Below are 14,269 nucleotides of genomic sequence, written 5' to 3'. Positions count from 1 at the left end.
GAGCTATAGTAGATAGATAACTATAACTAATTAACAGCTTAGCTTAAAGGTAGGAGTTATGCCAAGAATAGTTACGCCGAAGCGCCGAAATTAGCGTCAGACAGAACTTTTGAAAGGCACCTCCGTAAATCTCCAAGCTATTGCGTCGGGCGCCGAAAAGCTCATATAAGCCGAAGAGCCCGCCAAGTGGGGTCCGCAACTCGGAATTGTCCCGTCCGACCAGACTACTATATCGGTTGCTCGACTTGTTGTCTTGCTACCGCCCAGGATTGCTTCATCTGAAGCACAATGGCGGACCAAACCGACAACCGAACAGTAGGGACCAGTTTCACTTGCTGGCTCCTGGATACTCGGTCAATATGGCCCGGTACCAAGATTACGGACTCCGAAGCTGTTGGTCTTCATCACCCCGGCTTCTTTTGGCATATCATTAATTATTATCCTAGGCCCGAGAAGCTCTTTCACTAGTCAGCCTTGAAGAGCGCGAGAACATTACGCGCAAGTACCACATAGCTGATGCTCGTATGAGCCTCGGCTCGGCACTACTCAAGCGTCTGTTCGTCCACAAGATGCTGGGGATCCCATGGAAAGACATCCGCTTCGGTCGCAAACGGGATCCCAAGCATGGAAAGCCCATTGCGCTGTTGCCGCCGCCACAGTACGGCCCAGCACCTCTTGAGTTCAACATCTCGCACCAAGCCGGCCTTGTGGCCTTGGTTGGGTGCAAGACGGACGAGCTAGATGCGGAAGTAGGTGTGGATATCGTCTGTGTCAACGAAAGAGACGAATACCGTGTTATAGACAAGGAAGGCTTCGACGGCTGGATAGACATGTACGCCGAAATCTACAGCCAAGAGGAGTTGTTTGATCTCAAGTACAACGTTGATCCTTTTCCTCTCCTCGACGGCACAGTAGTCACGCAAGAGATAACCGGTCGCCATGATCGATGTTGTGCACGGCACAAGCAACTCAGCATCACGCTCCCGAGTGGAGAGAAGCGGGTATTTGATTCAGAACTCCTGATTGATGCAAAGTTGCGCCGTTTCTACACGTTTTGGTGCTACAAGGAGGCTTACATCAAGCTTGACGGCGAAGCTCTCCTTGCACAGTGGATCCCCCGGCTAGAGTTCAAGAACGTGCGTGCGCCCCGTGCTGGGACTCCTGCACGTTGCAGCACGCATGGAACATGGGGAGAACGCATCAGTGATGCAGAGGTTTGGTTCACGATGAAGGCCGATGGCAAGGGACCTGCAGGTGTAAAGGGTATGAAGAAGGATGAGAGTAAGAGGTTGGACGATACACGAGTGGAGATTCAGGCTTTTGACGAAAAATTCATGATTGGGGTTGCGGCAAAGGAGAGGACAGATGCTGCTGTCGATGGAAATAGGAAGAAGTTGCCAGAGGTGCTTACACAGTTCCAGGCGTTGCATCTAGAAGGGGATATTATGAGTGTTGCAAGGATTGCATGATTTGATAGACTTGATGATGGGAATAGATGTTGCTGTTAGTCGATACATGCGCTCAAAATTGAATCAAACATTTCCAGCGCAAGAAGACGTGCCATGTCCAATGGCATACTTAGCGAAAATAAGGATTCTGATGCTGGTAGTTCAGAGAAGTTGGCGTCATATTGACAGCGCTAGCTCATGGCTACGTCAATCCTCTTATTGACGAGTCCATGACGATCCCGCAACATTCAAACAAAACACCTCTTTTCTTGTCCTTCACGAAAGAGACGCAACCAAACCAATTGCCATATATCCATCAAACCAATTGAATTCAACAAACAACAAAATGCCTTCCAACGGCCTCAACTACCCCCTCCTCGCCATTCCAGCCTACTACGTCTTCTCCCTCATACCCCACGGCTACGCAGGCAGCCTGCTTTCATCGAACGGCTACAAAGTCAACAATGCGAACCCCAAGGCCTCCTTGTCCCCAGACGCTGTGAAGGGGAAGGTGCCGGATGCAGTGTATGTCATTTTCTCTCTCTCTCTCTCTCTCTCTCTCTATAAATCTTCTCTATTATGTACATGTGAGCAAGAGAAAAGGCTAACATACAACAAAACAGCTTCCAGAAATACCAACGTGCCGAGAACGCACACGCAAACAACATGGAGCAACTACCTCTCTTCGCCGCTGCAGTACTTGCGAGTATCCTTGCTGAGCGCACGACAGCCGTGGGGCTGGGACGTGAAGTAGTGTCTGGCGATGCAACGGGCCTGACTACGTTTGTGGGGGCGTGGTTTGCGGTTAGGACAGCGTACGTAGTGTCGTATGTGCAGATTGCGGATCATGCGACGAGTTTTGTGAGGAGTAGCTTTTGGGCGGTTGGAAGTGGGTTGGCTGGGTATCAGATTTATAAGGCAGCGGCGTTGTTAGGGTAAGGAGGGGTTGTTTTTATTGGTATACATATAATGGTATAGAGCGTAGTGTGATTTATTCAAGATGAAGTATCAACGCTTTCATCTGTGCATGTTGATGCTCGCTCTTGTATGGCGGTCCATAAGGACTTCTCTACGATGTCGCTGTTGAAGAATCTTGCTGCATCTTCGTGCCACCAGGACACTTTGATTGATGGCGGGATGTATTTGATGAAGCGCGTTTTCATCTGTTCCATGTACTTGCGATGGATAGACTCCACATCTTGTCCCGCCCACATGTTAGAACGGGGTGCGGCACCGAATGTGATAGTGAGCTTCTCAAGGCCTGTAAATGTATCAAATATGTATTTTAGAGCAAATGGAGGCGAGGGTGGCCCTGTACGAAGACTTTCCTGAACTGTGGAGCCATTTATGCGGACGGAAAGCTGCTTGATCAGAGGAAAGGTGTTAGAATCCATACTCTCTATTAAATGGCGGAGAGCTATGGTGTTGTCTTCGTATAAGGATGTGTTTTCAAGCTGGAAAACGGTTGCAATCAGGAAATTCACATTTTCATAGTAATGCTTCCGCACTTCACTGTGCAATTGCTTGTTGACGCGCATGAGAGCAAGGCGCCGGCCATTGTTTTTGCGACACCAGGGCGGGAGAATACCGCGAGGGTGCTCGGGCAGAACGTACGAGTACACTTGCAGGCGGAGCTCAGCTGGAAGTTGCAAAAAGGGAAAAGGTGAGACTGTGCCGTGTCAGTACAGGCACGTAATTGCTCTCTGGACGGAACCCTCAGCTTGCCTTGAGCTTCGAGCCTGGCGACGGCGCCGGCAAGATCAGTTCCGCATAGGCGATCAATGTCTGGAAGCATAGGACGGAAGTCGGAGAAAGTGGGGTCTGCGCCCTTCCTGAAGTCTGAGGCGCGCTGTATATTTACATGAGGCCGGCCGTAGGACATGGTCTTGATTGCTTCGGCCAAGACTTTGGGGATGAGGTCTGGCCGCGAGATGGTCTTCACCATGAGAAAAAACTCCTCTGAGCCGTCAACGTAGACGGCAACATGAGGGGGCTGTATGTTCACTGCATCATCGATGCTGGTGAAATCCAACTCTCTGCCGTGGCCGACACATGTGCTAGTTAGGGCCTTGTCCAGGGCCTGGAGTTTGGGCTTCAGGTTCGCTGCATCGGCGAGAGAGAAGCGGTGGTCCTGTTGCCCTGCGGCGGCCATGCGGTGGTACTGACGAGGGATCGAGGACGATCGCCGTGAGGGCATATGTAGGTCAGCCAGCGTATAGATTGCCATGGCGATGGTTTGAGGATGCAATGGTGGCGGTGCTTTTCGGAGATGATTAAGGATGCAGATGGGCTCATGGGTGCCCCACGTGTTGGGAAGCGACAGGGGGCTGGAATGAGTGATGTAACAGGCGGGTCGCGGGCTTATGTCGCGGCAAGCACATGCAAGACATGCTTCAACTCAATGCACACGCACACGCACATGCCATGACCTGACCTCTCTCTATTGCTTACTCGTTTCTACTCTTCTTCGTTTTTTATTTCGTTTCTGCTTTTCTCACCGCCATCACGTCGCATCCACGCTGCATCCACACATTGCTCTTCGTGTGCTTCGTCGCCCACCCCGCCTGAAGCCCGTCTTTCCCCAAGCTTCACCACACCGCGCCCAGTCCTGGCTCAGCAAACTCCGTTCCGTAGGTGGGAGCAGTCCGCCAGTCGACAGGATGTCTGCCCCTGATAATAAGCAGGGCTTCCTCTCAAATCTCTCGCCGTGGTCCTCTCGTGCCGGCACACCCAAGCCTCCATCGACGCCCAAGCTCGATGCGGGTGTAGAGAAAGTGAAGAAGATGGAGCAAGAGAAAGAGAAAGAGCGTATCGCGACTGGGCTCGCTCCTCAGCAAGGAGGCGACCACATTATCGATCGCAGGCACCGGCTGAGTCTCAAGCGCTATCCTCAGGACTGCCCTCCGCTGGCCGTGAGATGGTTCCATGCCATAGATGTAAGTACACTAATGTACTGGGAGTCTTGCGCAGGCACTTCGGGGGAGTCGTCTCGTGTCTTCTCTCACTAACAACCGCAGACTCCAAAAAGGAAACCACTCTCCAAGCATGCCATGGCGCCCGATACCGCCCTACCTAAGCCTAGAAAATGGATACCCTTTAGTGCCAGTGACTCGCGCGCTATCGAGACAGCATTCCAGAAGACAGCCGACGAGGCGGATATGGACGAGTTGCGGAAAGGAATTGGAAGCCCTTCGACGCCCATCCAGCCAAATCCCGTGGCACCCAAGACCACAAAGGTCCCTGTCAACGAGGACTATCTATTCGATGTTGAGATAGAAACACGTGAGTTGGCGCCAGCATACTGGCTGGGACCGGTATACGATGTTAAGCGAGGAACGTGGTTTACACCAGATGGCGAGGCTGTTGACGAGGGCCTGGCTATGCAGCTCGAGGAAGGTTATCTAAAAGTCAAGCCGTGGAAGTTTGGGAAACCAGAGGAGAAGCGAGCAGTTTCGCAGCCTCGCGCCAGGCCGCTGTCCATGGGACCGCTCGCTGGTGAAGACCACCGAAAAGAGCTGGGTCGGCTGAACCGTGACTCGACATCGAATCCTGTAACACCAAAGTCTTCGTACGATAGTCTAAAAAAGGAAGCTGAAAACCAGGCCGAAGATGCAAAGCAAGCAGATTCTGCTGCAAATTCAAATGCCCCCGCGGACCTGCCTAGGACGCATCGCCTCTTTGGCGCTCATCTGAATTCGACCGTGACTTATCAAGATGAGACAACAGCATGGTTGCTGACGGACGATATGTGGTCACGTATGGGTAGCACTTTGTACCAACGCTTTGCCGGAGGCGCACATTACGCTGGAAATAAGTACATTCGCGGGTATACGGACCCGGCAGACAAGAAGAAGCAGCCGCCTCTGGCCAAAGGCCCCCAGAGCGTGAAGCCGAGCGGACGACCCGAGACCCCGTCCCTGGCATATGGTTCAGATCACGGCAAACAGTCGGATTCGGACGCTAATACTGACGAAGACACATCGGAAAACGAAAGGAGCATGTCGCCTTCACAAACGCGCAGACGTAATCTAGAGAGGCAGGTATCCTCGCTGTTGACGTCCTCGAAACCCGAATATGAGCAGCAACAGGAAGAGGCAATGCGAAAACGTGAGGAAAAGGAGATGCGCGAGGATTACAAGGCTCAGAACGACAGTGACCAAGGCCGTGAAATCGAGCACCTGCTTCTGGTCACCCATGGTATCGGGCAACGACTTGGCATGCGCATGGAGTCAATCAACTTCATCCATGATGTGAACACCATGCGTAAATCTCTCAAGTCTGTGTATGCAGCCTCACCTGACCTACAGGCTCTTAATGCGGAGGTTGAGTCAACAACCAAGAACAACCGTATCCAGTGCATTCCCATCATTTGGCGACACCTTCTAGATTTCCCAAAACAGAGTCTCAAGCATAATCGCAAGGAGCATGACCTGGGCGATCTTGACCATGAAGATGAAGAGTACCCTAACCTCGAGGACATTACCGTTGAAGGTGTTCCTGCCGTCCGTAACTTTCTTACAGATCTCGCTCTTGACATTTTACTATACCAAAGCCCCGCATACAAAGGCCATATTTCACGAATCGTTGTCAAGGAGCTCAACCGTGCCTACCACCTTTTCAAAGAGCGTAATCCTTCTTTCAAGGGTAAAGTGAGTCTTGTTGGCCATTCACTCGGGTCTGCTATCATGTTTGATGTTCTTTGCATGCAAAAAGATCCCAAGGCGAAACCGAGTTCGCAAACAGCCAAACAACGGCGATCAACTGAAGAAGGCCTGAAACTGGACTTTGAAGTAGAGGATTTCTATGCACTTGGATCGCCTATCGGCCTTTTCCAGATGCTCAAGGGAAGAACGATTGCCGGAAGACCACAAGCTGCTTCAACTACCTTTGTCCCACCGGTAACACCTGCGACGCCTATTGATGACCCATTTGCACCAGAAGTTGATGAGCATGCCTTCGACATAACGACTTCCTCGCCACTTTGCAAGCAGGTTTTCAACATCTTCCACCCGACCGACCCCATTAGCTATCGTCTTGAACCTTTGATATCACCCGCCATGTCCTCTCTGAAGGCGCAACCCCTACCATATACGAAGAAGGGCATCTTCGGAACGCCAGCGGCTCAAGGAATCACTGGCATTGGTCAACGGGTTGGTCAGGGCGTGACAGACTTCTGGACCTCTCTCGGCTCAGGTAAGTTTTGATCTAACTCAGAAGTCGTTGTGTAGAGTTGCAATACTGGAAACTTCAAGCAATCGCCTAGACTCATTCCTATATCCTTATTGGTACTAACAAATATTCCGCAGGTATCGCGAGCGGACTCCTCAACCGAAGTTTGGGCATCTCAGGAAGCGACATGGCCAGCGGCGCTCAAGGCCAACGATCCTCTCGCCCTCTAACCGCCGCTCCCAACTCCAGCAATGCCAACCTCGTCCCAGGCCTCAACGAGCCCACGAGCGCCTTCATCAGCGAAGAACGGCGCCGCCGCCTCGGCCAAGAAACCATTGCCGAGGGTGAAGACGGCGAGCATCCACCCACCCTGATCGAATCAGACATTGAAACCCTCTTCGCCGGCTTCCAGAAGCGCAGAAAGAGCCAACAGACCGAAGATGGCGAACACGACATTGAAAAGGATCTCGAGTGGCAGGAGCTCGAAGAACGAAGCCGCAAGCTGAAAAAGGAGGAGCAAAAGGTGCGCCGGTTGAATTCGAACGGGAGGGTGGATTACAGTATCCAGGAAGGTGTAAGTACCCTTTGTATCTTTCGTTTGCTTAGGCATCATGCGTGTGCTAACATTGAGACAATAATAGGCGTTTGACATTTCGCTTCTGGCTAGTATTGCTAGTCACATGACGTATTGGGCGGACGAGGATGTATCGCATTTTATGATTTCGCAGCTGCTGGCTAGGCATCGTGTGTTCAAACCAAAGGAGTAGATGTGGTGGGGAGAGAGAAAAAATGCCTTTTGAATTAGATGGTAGATATTGGTGTTATCGGTAGATGGTGGTGGACTTTTTTGCCTTTTGTTCATCAGAATACCCCCCCCATTTTGTCCATGTGTCAAAGAATAGATGTACGATTGGCTTGAATCCTTAGTGTCTTATGTGGGACGTTTGTTTTTTTCAATCATCTCAATCAACTTGACGTGCAAGTCCTTTGCATATGAATACTTGGATTTTGCCTTTGATACAGAGATATCTTATTCCATATGTGCGTTATGATACATTCTGTACAATTTACTCGATACCATGGTCTTTGCATCTCAATAAAACATCTACTCGTAGCAAAAAAAAGGGGGGGGGGTCTACGCCCCTTTTGAAGAAGAAAGAAAACCATTTCTGGGTATCTCGAACTCTGTGTGCAAACTGTGAGTAGAAAATAAACAAAATATGAATATCCGCCCAAAATCGTATATTCACATGACGCATTCGTAGTATATAATTCCCAGAAAAGAATGAGAGAGAGAGGGAGAGGGGAAAAGAGCAAAAAAGAAAAACAATGTACAATACGTAAATGTGAAAACATCTCATCAAAAATCGAGGTCGTATCGGTCATGTCGCAGGGCTGATGCGATAATCACCCCCGTCTGAGCAATCGCTGCCATCTCGATCTAGTCGGCTGCTCCGGTTGCTGTGTTGTCGCTTGAGCGGTCGCAGTCGCAGCCTCCGTATCAGTATCAGATTGCTGGCTCTCCTCGCTACCAGTCGTAGTCTGAGTCTGCATCTCAACGGCAGGTTGACTCTGTCCCTGCGTCCTAGCCCGTCGCTCCCTTGCCCGCCGATACGCATCGCGCCCGTACAAAAAGTACTGCCAGTTGCGCACCGTAGCCGCTGCTTCCGGTTGCGCCGCTGTCTGCTGCGCTTCAAGATCCGGGGTGGGCGTTGCGATGGTGGTGGAGGGTGTGCCGCCGAGGGCGATCTGCTCTTCTTCGTCGTATTTGTCCATTTCTTCTTTGCTCATGTACATGGAGCGGCAAATGGGGCAGCTGGTTTTGCGCAGGACGAACCATGATACGAGGCATTCGGCGTGGAATTCATGGGAGCAGACGGTAAGCTTTAGAATGGGTTCCGAGTCGGATTGGGGAGTAGATGTAGGAGAGGTGGCCGTGGTGGTGGCAGTGGTGGTGATGGTTGGGCTAGTGGATTGGGGCTGGTCGGATGCTACGGATGAAGGCGCGGGAGTGTCGGCAGCAGGTGTTTCTGGAGAGAGTTTTGCAGGCTCTGGCGGCGACGGTAGGTAGAGGGCTGAAAGACATATGGCACTGATGGGTGTGTCAGAATTCAGGTCAATAATATGTGCGATGATGGGTTGGCATACCACTCTTTCTCAGATATGGACTGGGATTCTCCTTCGGGCCTCTCTCGGTTTTCTTCTCCTGCATCGCTTGCTTGCGAAGGTACCTCAGTGACTTCTTTGAGCTTTTCTCTTGCTTCTTCTCGTCTAAGCGCAGGCTTCTTGACTTTTGTCGTTGGCCGTATTGTGACAGGAATTTGTGTTCGCCGTCGTTTGCGAATGCAGAAGATGCACAGACTGTCCATTCAATTAACTTAAACGTCCCGTATCTGGACCGATTGGTCGGAATTGTTTGTTTTACAGTTGTCCACGAAAGACGGTGATGCGCATAGCAATGGGATGGTTATCTAGATCTGGAAATACTTACAAAGGCGCTATGATAGCCACGACAAATACAGGAATCAAGAAGCTAAATGCAGTGGGCGTCATGCCCGAGTTGCCGACAGTCTTTTGCCATTCTCGTGCATGGAGAAAGTGAACACCGTGCTGACCAGAAACTGCTGGCATGGCAAGTTGCGGTTTACTGGGTCTTGGTCTTGGTATCGGATCGGAGAGAAAGCGATGCAGGTGGAGAGGCACGTTGCGGGGAACGCAGGTGAGGGAACTGACGCAAGCGGCTAAGACGGCAGGAACGGATTGCGCGTGCAGCCGATGGCTTCGAGATAGAATACCCTGGCGATTAGTCGTTTGGTCGTGAACCAGGTGCAAAATGCTTTTTTTGTGGTTATTTCCGCGACAGCCGGCGGGTGACAAGGCGAGTTTGGTTTGGGTTTGGGTGAGCAGGCGGGGGGGTTCGCAATGGATTATGACCTAAGAGACATAGGACCCCGGACTGGATCTTATCCGAGGCTCGGCCTGGGGTGTATGACATCTCCATCCACACAGCCTCCAAAGCCACGTCGTCCGTTGTCAGCTTCGCGGTCCATGTTCTTAGCCCTATTCGACAACATAGTATATAGTAAGTGACCGGTCTGCAAGCCACTCGACCGCATAGGGTCGTGTTGGTCGTTCTGGCCGTATTGACCGTGTGGTGGCCACCTTCTTACTGATGGCCAAACTCGGCAACCCGCGCGACTCTGCAGTGGGCGCAGTGGGCTTACATACAGTGAGTATGCTGGACACTCCTGGCCCGGGCATTTCTTGCCGTGACAGCGCTGCGCCTTGTCATGTCACGTTGACCCTCGAGATAAACATCTGTCAGGTCCTGTTTCGACATGCAGCTGATACCTCCTCTTATATCAGTCCGCATGTCCAAGCCAACTCCGCTCCACCAGCCACGCACCCACCCTGGCTTTGTCTTAGGCCGGCCTTCAACAATTCGCAGTCTCGGCTGGCTGGGCTGACGTTTGCCAGAAGAGGCCCAAGATGCGATTTGGCTGTAAGCGATCCCGAGGCGCTCAGAGGACCCACTTCATCGGCCTTGGTTCGGAGTGGAGCGGAAAAGGTTGCCAAGTCATCCCACCCGCATAACCGAGTCCAGAAGGCCACCTGTGGATCACGGTGGCACGCCTAGCCAGCAGCAGCCCCTTGCACGGTTACACAAGGTTTGAGGAGAAGCAATCCCAGCCCAATAAACTAACTCAAGGATGTATTGGCATACAGCCAAGTTGATTGATTGCTATGGTTATCTTCGGCATAAGAGCAGGCACCATATTCTACCGCTGTTGTGCTGGGTCTAGTGTACGGAGCCAACGAGTCCGCAGACGTATCAATACTCTCAGTCGCAAACTTGTAATAGTCCAATACTGTTGTTGTTTTTCATGTCTTGATTACTATGTACGTAATACAACTAGGAAATCTCATCTTCCGGCACAGAGTGCCCAAGGTATCATCGTAACCGCATGCTATGCAACCCAATTCAAACTCCCCTTTGCAGAGTGCCCTCTGCCATAAAACATTCAAAAATCCAAATAAATACATGGCATTGGTATCATCGTTCCAAATACTTCAATTGTACGCCTAAGCAGACGACTTCTTGTCGGCCGCATCCTCATCGGTGCTAATAGCTGTGCTGAGGTATCGCTCAAACACACGCTGCTCCAGATCAATGGAGCCCCTCCTGCCACCACCGTTCTTTGCGTCGCGCCTCCTGAAGTAGACTCGCTTGCCCCACTTCCACGACTCGATGCCGAGGAAGAAGAGGAATGTGGCAATGAACACAATGGCCCATTCCCAGCTGATTCCCTTGTGCCTGAACACCTTGTCGTTGATGACGGGAATGTACAGGACAGGGAAGATGGTGACAAACGCAAAGACAATGGAGAAGAAGAGGAACTTGTTGCGCCAGACGTCGAGTGCCCACTGCGTGAAGTACTTGTTCGATCCAGGCTGCATCCTGAAGAATGAGCGCCGCATGTCCAACATTTGCCATGCGAGGAAAACCGAAAACCAGGTAAGGCAGGCAAAAGTGGTCGCACGGGCGCGGAACACGGTCTCGCAAGTGGGGTTGTACGTCTCGTTGCAGTTGAATCCCAGGTTGCCATCGCCAAAGCCGAACATGACAAGGGAAAAGGCACCTAGGCAGAGTGCAGCAATCCAAAGACCGTAGACGAACATATCGCAGATGACCTCGAGGGTGAAAACACCGCGCTTAAGCTGTGGCTTGTCAGTAAATGTCCACGACATATCTTGTTCAGTGGTGGGAAACTTACACTCTGTGGAGGCCTGTTGAGAATATCTGGCGCAGCAACTTCGAAACCAAGACCCATATCGGGAAGCGACGAGGTAATCATAATAATCCACATGACTTCAACGGGAGACACAGGGAAGACGGAAAGTCCACTCTCGTCCTTAAAGGCAAGACCAATAAGCAACACACATGCCTGCGCGATGTTTTGGGCGAGCAGGTGCAGGATGAACTTCTGGATGTTGTCAAACATGCGACGGCCCTCCTCGATGGCGTTGAGAATAGATGCAAAGTTGTCGTCGGTCAGAACGATATCAGAGGCGTCTTTGGCGACATCAGATCCAGTACCCATTCCGATACCGACATCCGAGCGCTTAAGAGATGGAGAGTCGTTGACACCGTCACCAGTCATACCAGTGAAAGCCTTTCGTCGATGGAGTGCGTCAATCATGCGGACCTTGGTGTTCGGGGCGCAACGGGCAATGACAAGTGGGAGAAGTGGGAGAGCATCGATTTCGTCGTCGGTGAGCTTGTCGAACTGGGATGCAGTCATGACCATGGCATCCGTGGTTTCCTTAGGAAGAGTTCCCATGTTCGAAGGTACGATACCAACTTCGATAGCAATAGCGCGAGCAGTGCCAGGGTGGTCACCAGTAAGCATATGGACTTCAATGCCCGCCTTCTGGCACTGACGAACGGAACCGGCCGTCTCAGGTCGAGGGGGATCATACAAACCGACGAGGCCACGGAAGGTGAGGTCTTGCTCGATTCCATCACGTGCGATTTCCTCGCCCTTTTGGGGAGAAGGCCCATCGTATTCCTTGCTTGCAAGAGCCAAAACACGCAGTCCCATGGCGGCGAGAGATTCCATGTTGGCCAAAATCTCTTCGCGGTAGTCGTCGTCCAGCTCAACGCCAGCATCGTTCTCGTCAGTGAATACGCGTGTGCACGAGTAGATGACTCGCTCAACGGCACCCTTGGTGAAGACATATTTCTTATTGGTAGCAGTCTCTTCGAAGATAACAGACATCTTCTTAACGTCGGAGTCGAAGGGGAATTCAGCAAGTTGCTTCCAGGCAGGTGTGTCACCACCTGTGTGTTCGAGACGGTTCCATTTGAAGCGAGATGCGAACACCTGGATAGCGATTTCAGTGGGGTCACCTCGTGCATTCCATTGGCCCTCGTCAGTCTGGTGAACATGGGCCAGATTCGCAAGTGATGCAACCTTGAGATAGTCTACGAAATGCGGGTTGTCCTGGAGAAGCTCCTCCCAGGTCGAAGTCTTCTCGTCCATGTCAGCGTCAATGTGTCGGGGTTGCTTGGGATTGAAAGACAGAGCTCCGACAGTAGGGTTGTGTGGCTCGTCAGACTGTCCAACAGAGTAGGTTCCCTTGGCGGGGATCCAGGCTTTCTTCGCAACCATCTTTCCTTGTGTAAGGGTACCAGTCTTGTCGGAGCAAATATCGGTAACACCACCAAGAGCCTCGAGAGACTTCAAGTTGCGCACAATTACGTGACGCTGCACCATGCGCTTCGTACCAGCAGCCATAGTAATGGTCAGGACAACAGTAAGAGAAGCTGGGATCATAGAGAGACCAGTAGCAACTGCATAAATGATAACCTCGCTGTTGTTCGAGAAGCTGTTGGCAGCAAGCACAATGATAGCGCAGACGACCGCAACACCAAACAAGAGGATAGCGAGGCGAGCGAGTTTCTTTTGCAGCGGAGTACCGACGTTGACACCAAGGAAGTGGCCAACCATATCAGCCAGAGTCAAAGACCATGCCTGGGCGTAGCGATGTGGCTTAGCCTTTCCATCGGGCTTACGCTTGACCTCCCGGACGCGCGAACCCTTCTGTCGGAGGGACATGGCGATAGATCCAATCTCGGTGTGCATGCCAGTAGCGAAAACAACACCGCGAGCACGTCCCTTGGTGACAGTCGAGGAACTGTAGGCAATGTTGAGACGGTCGCCAGGGCCAGTATCCTCGTCAAAGACGGCATCGCCATCTTTGGATACAGGGAGTGATTCTCCGGTAAGCAGGGCCTCGTCGGTCTCGAAGTTCAAAGCCTCAATGATGCTGTATGTGTGTCAGTGGCGTGTGCCATAAAATTGAGTTTAGCGTGGCAATAACGTACCGAATATCCGCTGGAACAGTGTCACCTGTCTTTAGCTCGATAAGATCACCAGGAACTACCTCGATAGTGGGGATCGTGACCGTTTTTCCGTCTCGGGCAGCCGTGGCAGTAGGCGAAGACAAGGATCGGAGAGAGTCCATTGTCTTTTCAGCATTGTACTCTTGCACAAACCCGATGACAACATTGAGCAGAATGATGGCAGTTACTACACCACCCTCGATCCATGATTTAATAGCAAATGAGACGGCCATGGCTGCGATTAGAATCTGCGTTGGGTTAGTTTTCGCTGTCTCTGGTTCGCAGTGACGGCAATTGACCTACCAGTGTCATAGCGTTGGCGACCTGTCTTAGTAGAATTTTGGCTGGCGATACTCCTCCATCGTCGCCGAGATCGTTGTTGCCGTACTTTTCATGTCGAGACTTTGCTTCCGCAGTGGTGAGTCCGTCTTCAGCATTGCACTTGACCTCCTCAACCACCTGCTTCCAGGTAAGGGCGTGGGCGGGCTTGGAGAGGGGGTCGTTAGCCTGGCCAGACTTGTGGCCCTCGAGGGAGGGTTGCTTCTTGCCCATTGTGAGTGCTTCTGGGTGCTAAGAAGAAAAGTGAAGAGTCAAGCATTTCCGCTGCGGGGGCTCTGCTACCTTTAAGCACCCGTGGGGAGAGATGCAAGCGGCACACACATGGCGAAAGCCAAGAACCGTGCGATATCGACATCTTGGCATGGTTGGAGATAGCTTGGGGCCGGTGCAAGGACGTCACCTTCGG

At 51.8% G+C, this 14,269-nt stretch overlaps 6 protein-coding genes across 6 annotated transcripts; 3 read left to right on the top strand and 3 right to left on the bottom strand.

Annotated features, from left to right (window-relative positions):
- Window positions 1-288: 288 nt before the first annotated feature.
- COCMIDRAFT_88023 (uncharacterized protein) lies at window positions 289-1,469 on the top strand (the record flags this gene model as incomplete). Its single annotated transcript, XM_007687185.1, has 2 exons — window positions 289-393; window positions 447-1,469. The coding sequence occupies 2 exons, from the start codon at window positions 289-291 to the stop codon at window positions 1,467-1,469; spliced, it is 1,128 nt and encodes a 375-aa protein (XP_007685375.1).
- A 325-nt stretch (window positions 1,470-1,794) lies between these two features.
- Window positions 1,795-2,387, top strand: COCMIDRAFT_2980 (uncharacterized protein; the record flags this gene model as incomplete). Its single annotated transcript, XM_007687115.1, has 2 exons — window positions 1,795-1,973; window positions 2,072-2,387. 2 exons carry the CDS (start codon window positions 1,795-1,797, stop codon window positions 2,385-2,387), a joined length of 495 nt encoding a protein of 164 aa, XP_007685305.1.
- Window positions 2,388-2,443: 56 nt separating this feature from the next.
- On the bottom strand, window positions 2,444-3,675 carry COCMIDRAFT_34414 (uncharacterized protein; the record flags this gene model as incomplete). The annotated part of the gene is made up of 2 exons (XM_007687138.1): window positions 2,444-3,082; window positions 3,163-3,675. The coding sequence occupies 2 exons, from the start codon at window positions 3,673-3,675 to the stop codon at window positions 2,444-2,446; spliced, it is 1,152 nt and encodes a 383-aa protein (XP_007685328.1).
- Window positions 3,676-4,108: 433 nt separating this feature from the next.
- Window positions 4,109-7,384, top strand: COCMIDRAFT_88241 (uncharacterized protein; the record flags this gene model as incomplete). Its single annotated transcript, XM_007687184.1, has 4 exons — window positions 4,109-4,384; window positions 4,466-6,641; window positions 6,755-7,191; window positions 7,259-7,384. 4 exons carry the CDS (start codon window positions 4,109-4,111, stop codon window positions 7,382-7,384), a joined length of 3,015 nt encoding a protein of 1,004 aa, XP_007685374.1.
- A 640-nt stretch (window positions 7,385-8,024) lies between these two features.
- On the bottom strand, window positions 8,025-9,248 carry COCMIDRAFT_88002 (uncharacterized protein; the record flags this gene model as incomplete). Its single annotated transcript, XM_007687183.1, has 3 exons — window positions 8,025-8,709; window positions 8,766-8,978; window positions 9,109-9,248. 3 exons carry the CDS (start codon window positions 9,246-9,248, stop codon window positions 8,025-8,027), a joined length of 1,038 nt encoding a protein of 345 aa, XP_007685373.1.
- A 1,452-nt stretch (window positions 9,249-10,700) lies between these two features.
- Window positions 10,701-14,076, bottom strand: COCMIDRAFT_24070 (uncharacterized protein; the record flags this gene model as incomplete). Its single annotated transcript, XM_007687122.1, has 4 exons — window positions 10,701-11,336; window positions 11,393-13,448; window positions 13,507-13,772; window positions 13,828-14,076. 4 exons carry the CDS (start codon window positions 14,074-14,076, stop codon window positions 10,701-10,703), a joined length of 3,207 nt encoding a protein of 1,068 aa, XP_007685312.1.
- Between the last annotated feature and the right edge of the window lie 193 nt (window positions 14,077-14,269).

The sequence above is a fragment of the Bipolaris oryzae genome (genome assembly GCF_000523455.1).
Source record: "Bipolaris oryzae ATCC 44560 unplaced genomic scaffold scaffold_26, whole genome shotgun sequence".
NCBI classification, from domain to species: domain Eukaryota; kingdom Fungi; phylum Ascomycota; class Dothideomycetes; order Pleosporales; family Pleosporaceae; genus Bipolaris; species Bipolaris oryzae.
Note: the sequence above shows the minus strand (reverse complement) of the source record. Positions and strands in the feature narration are given on the sequence as shown.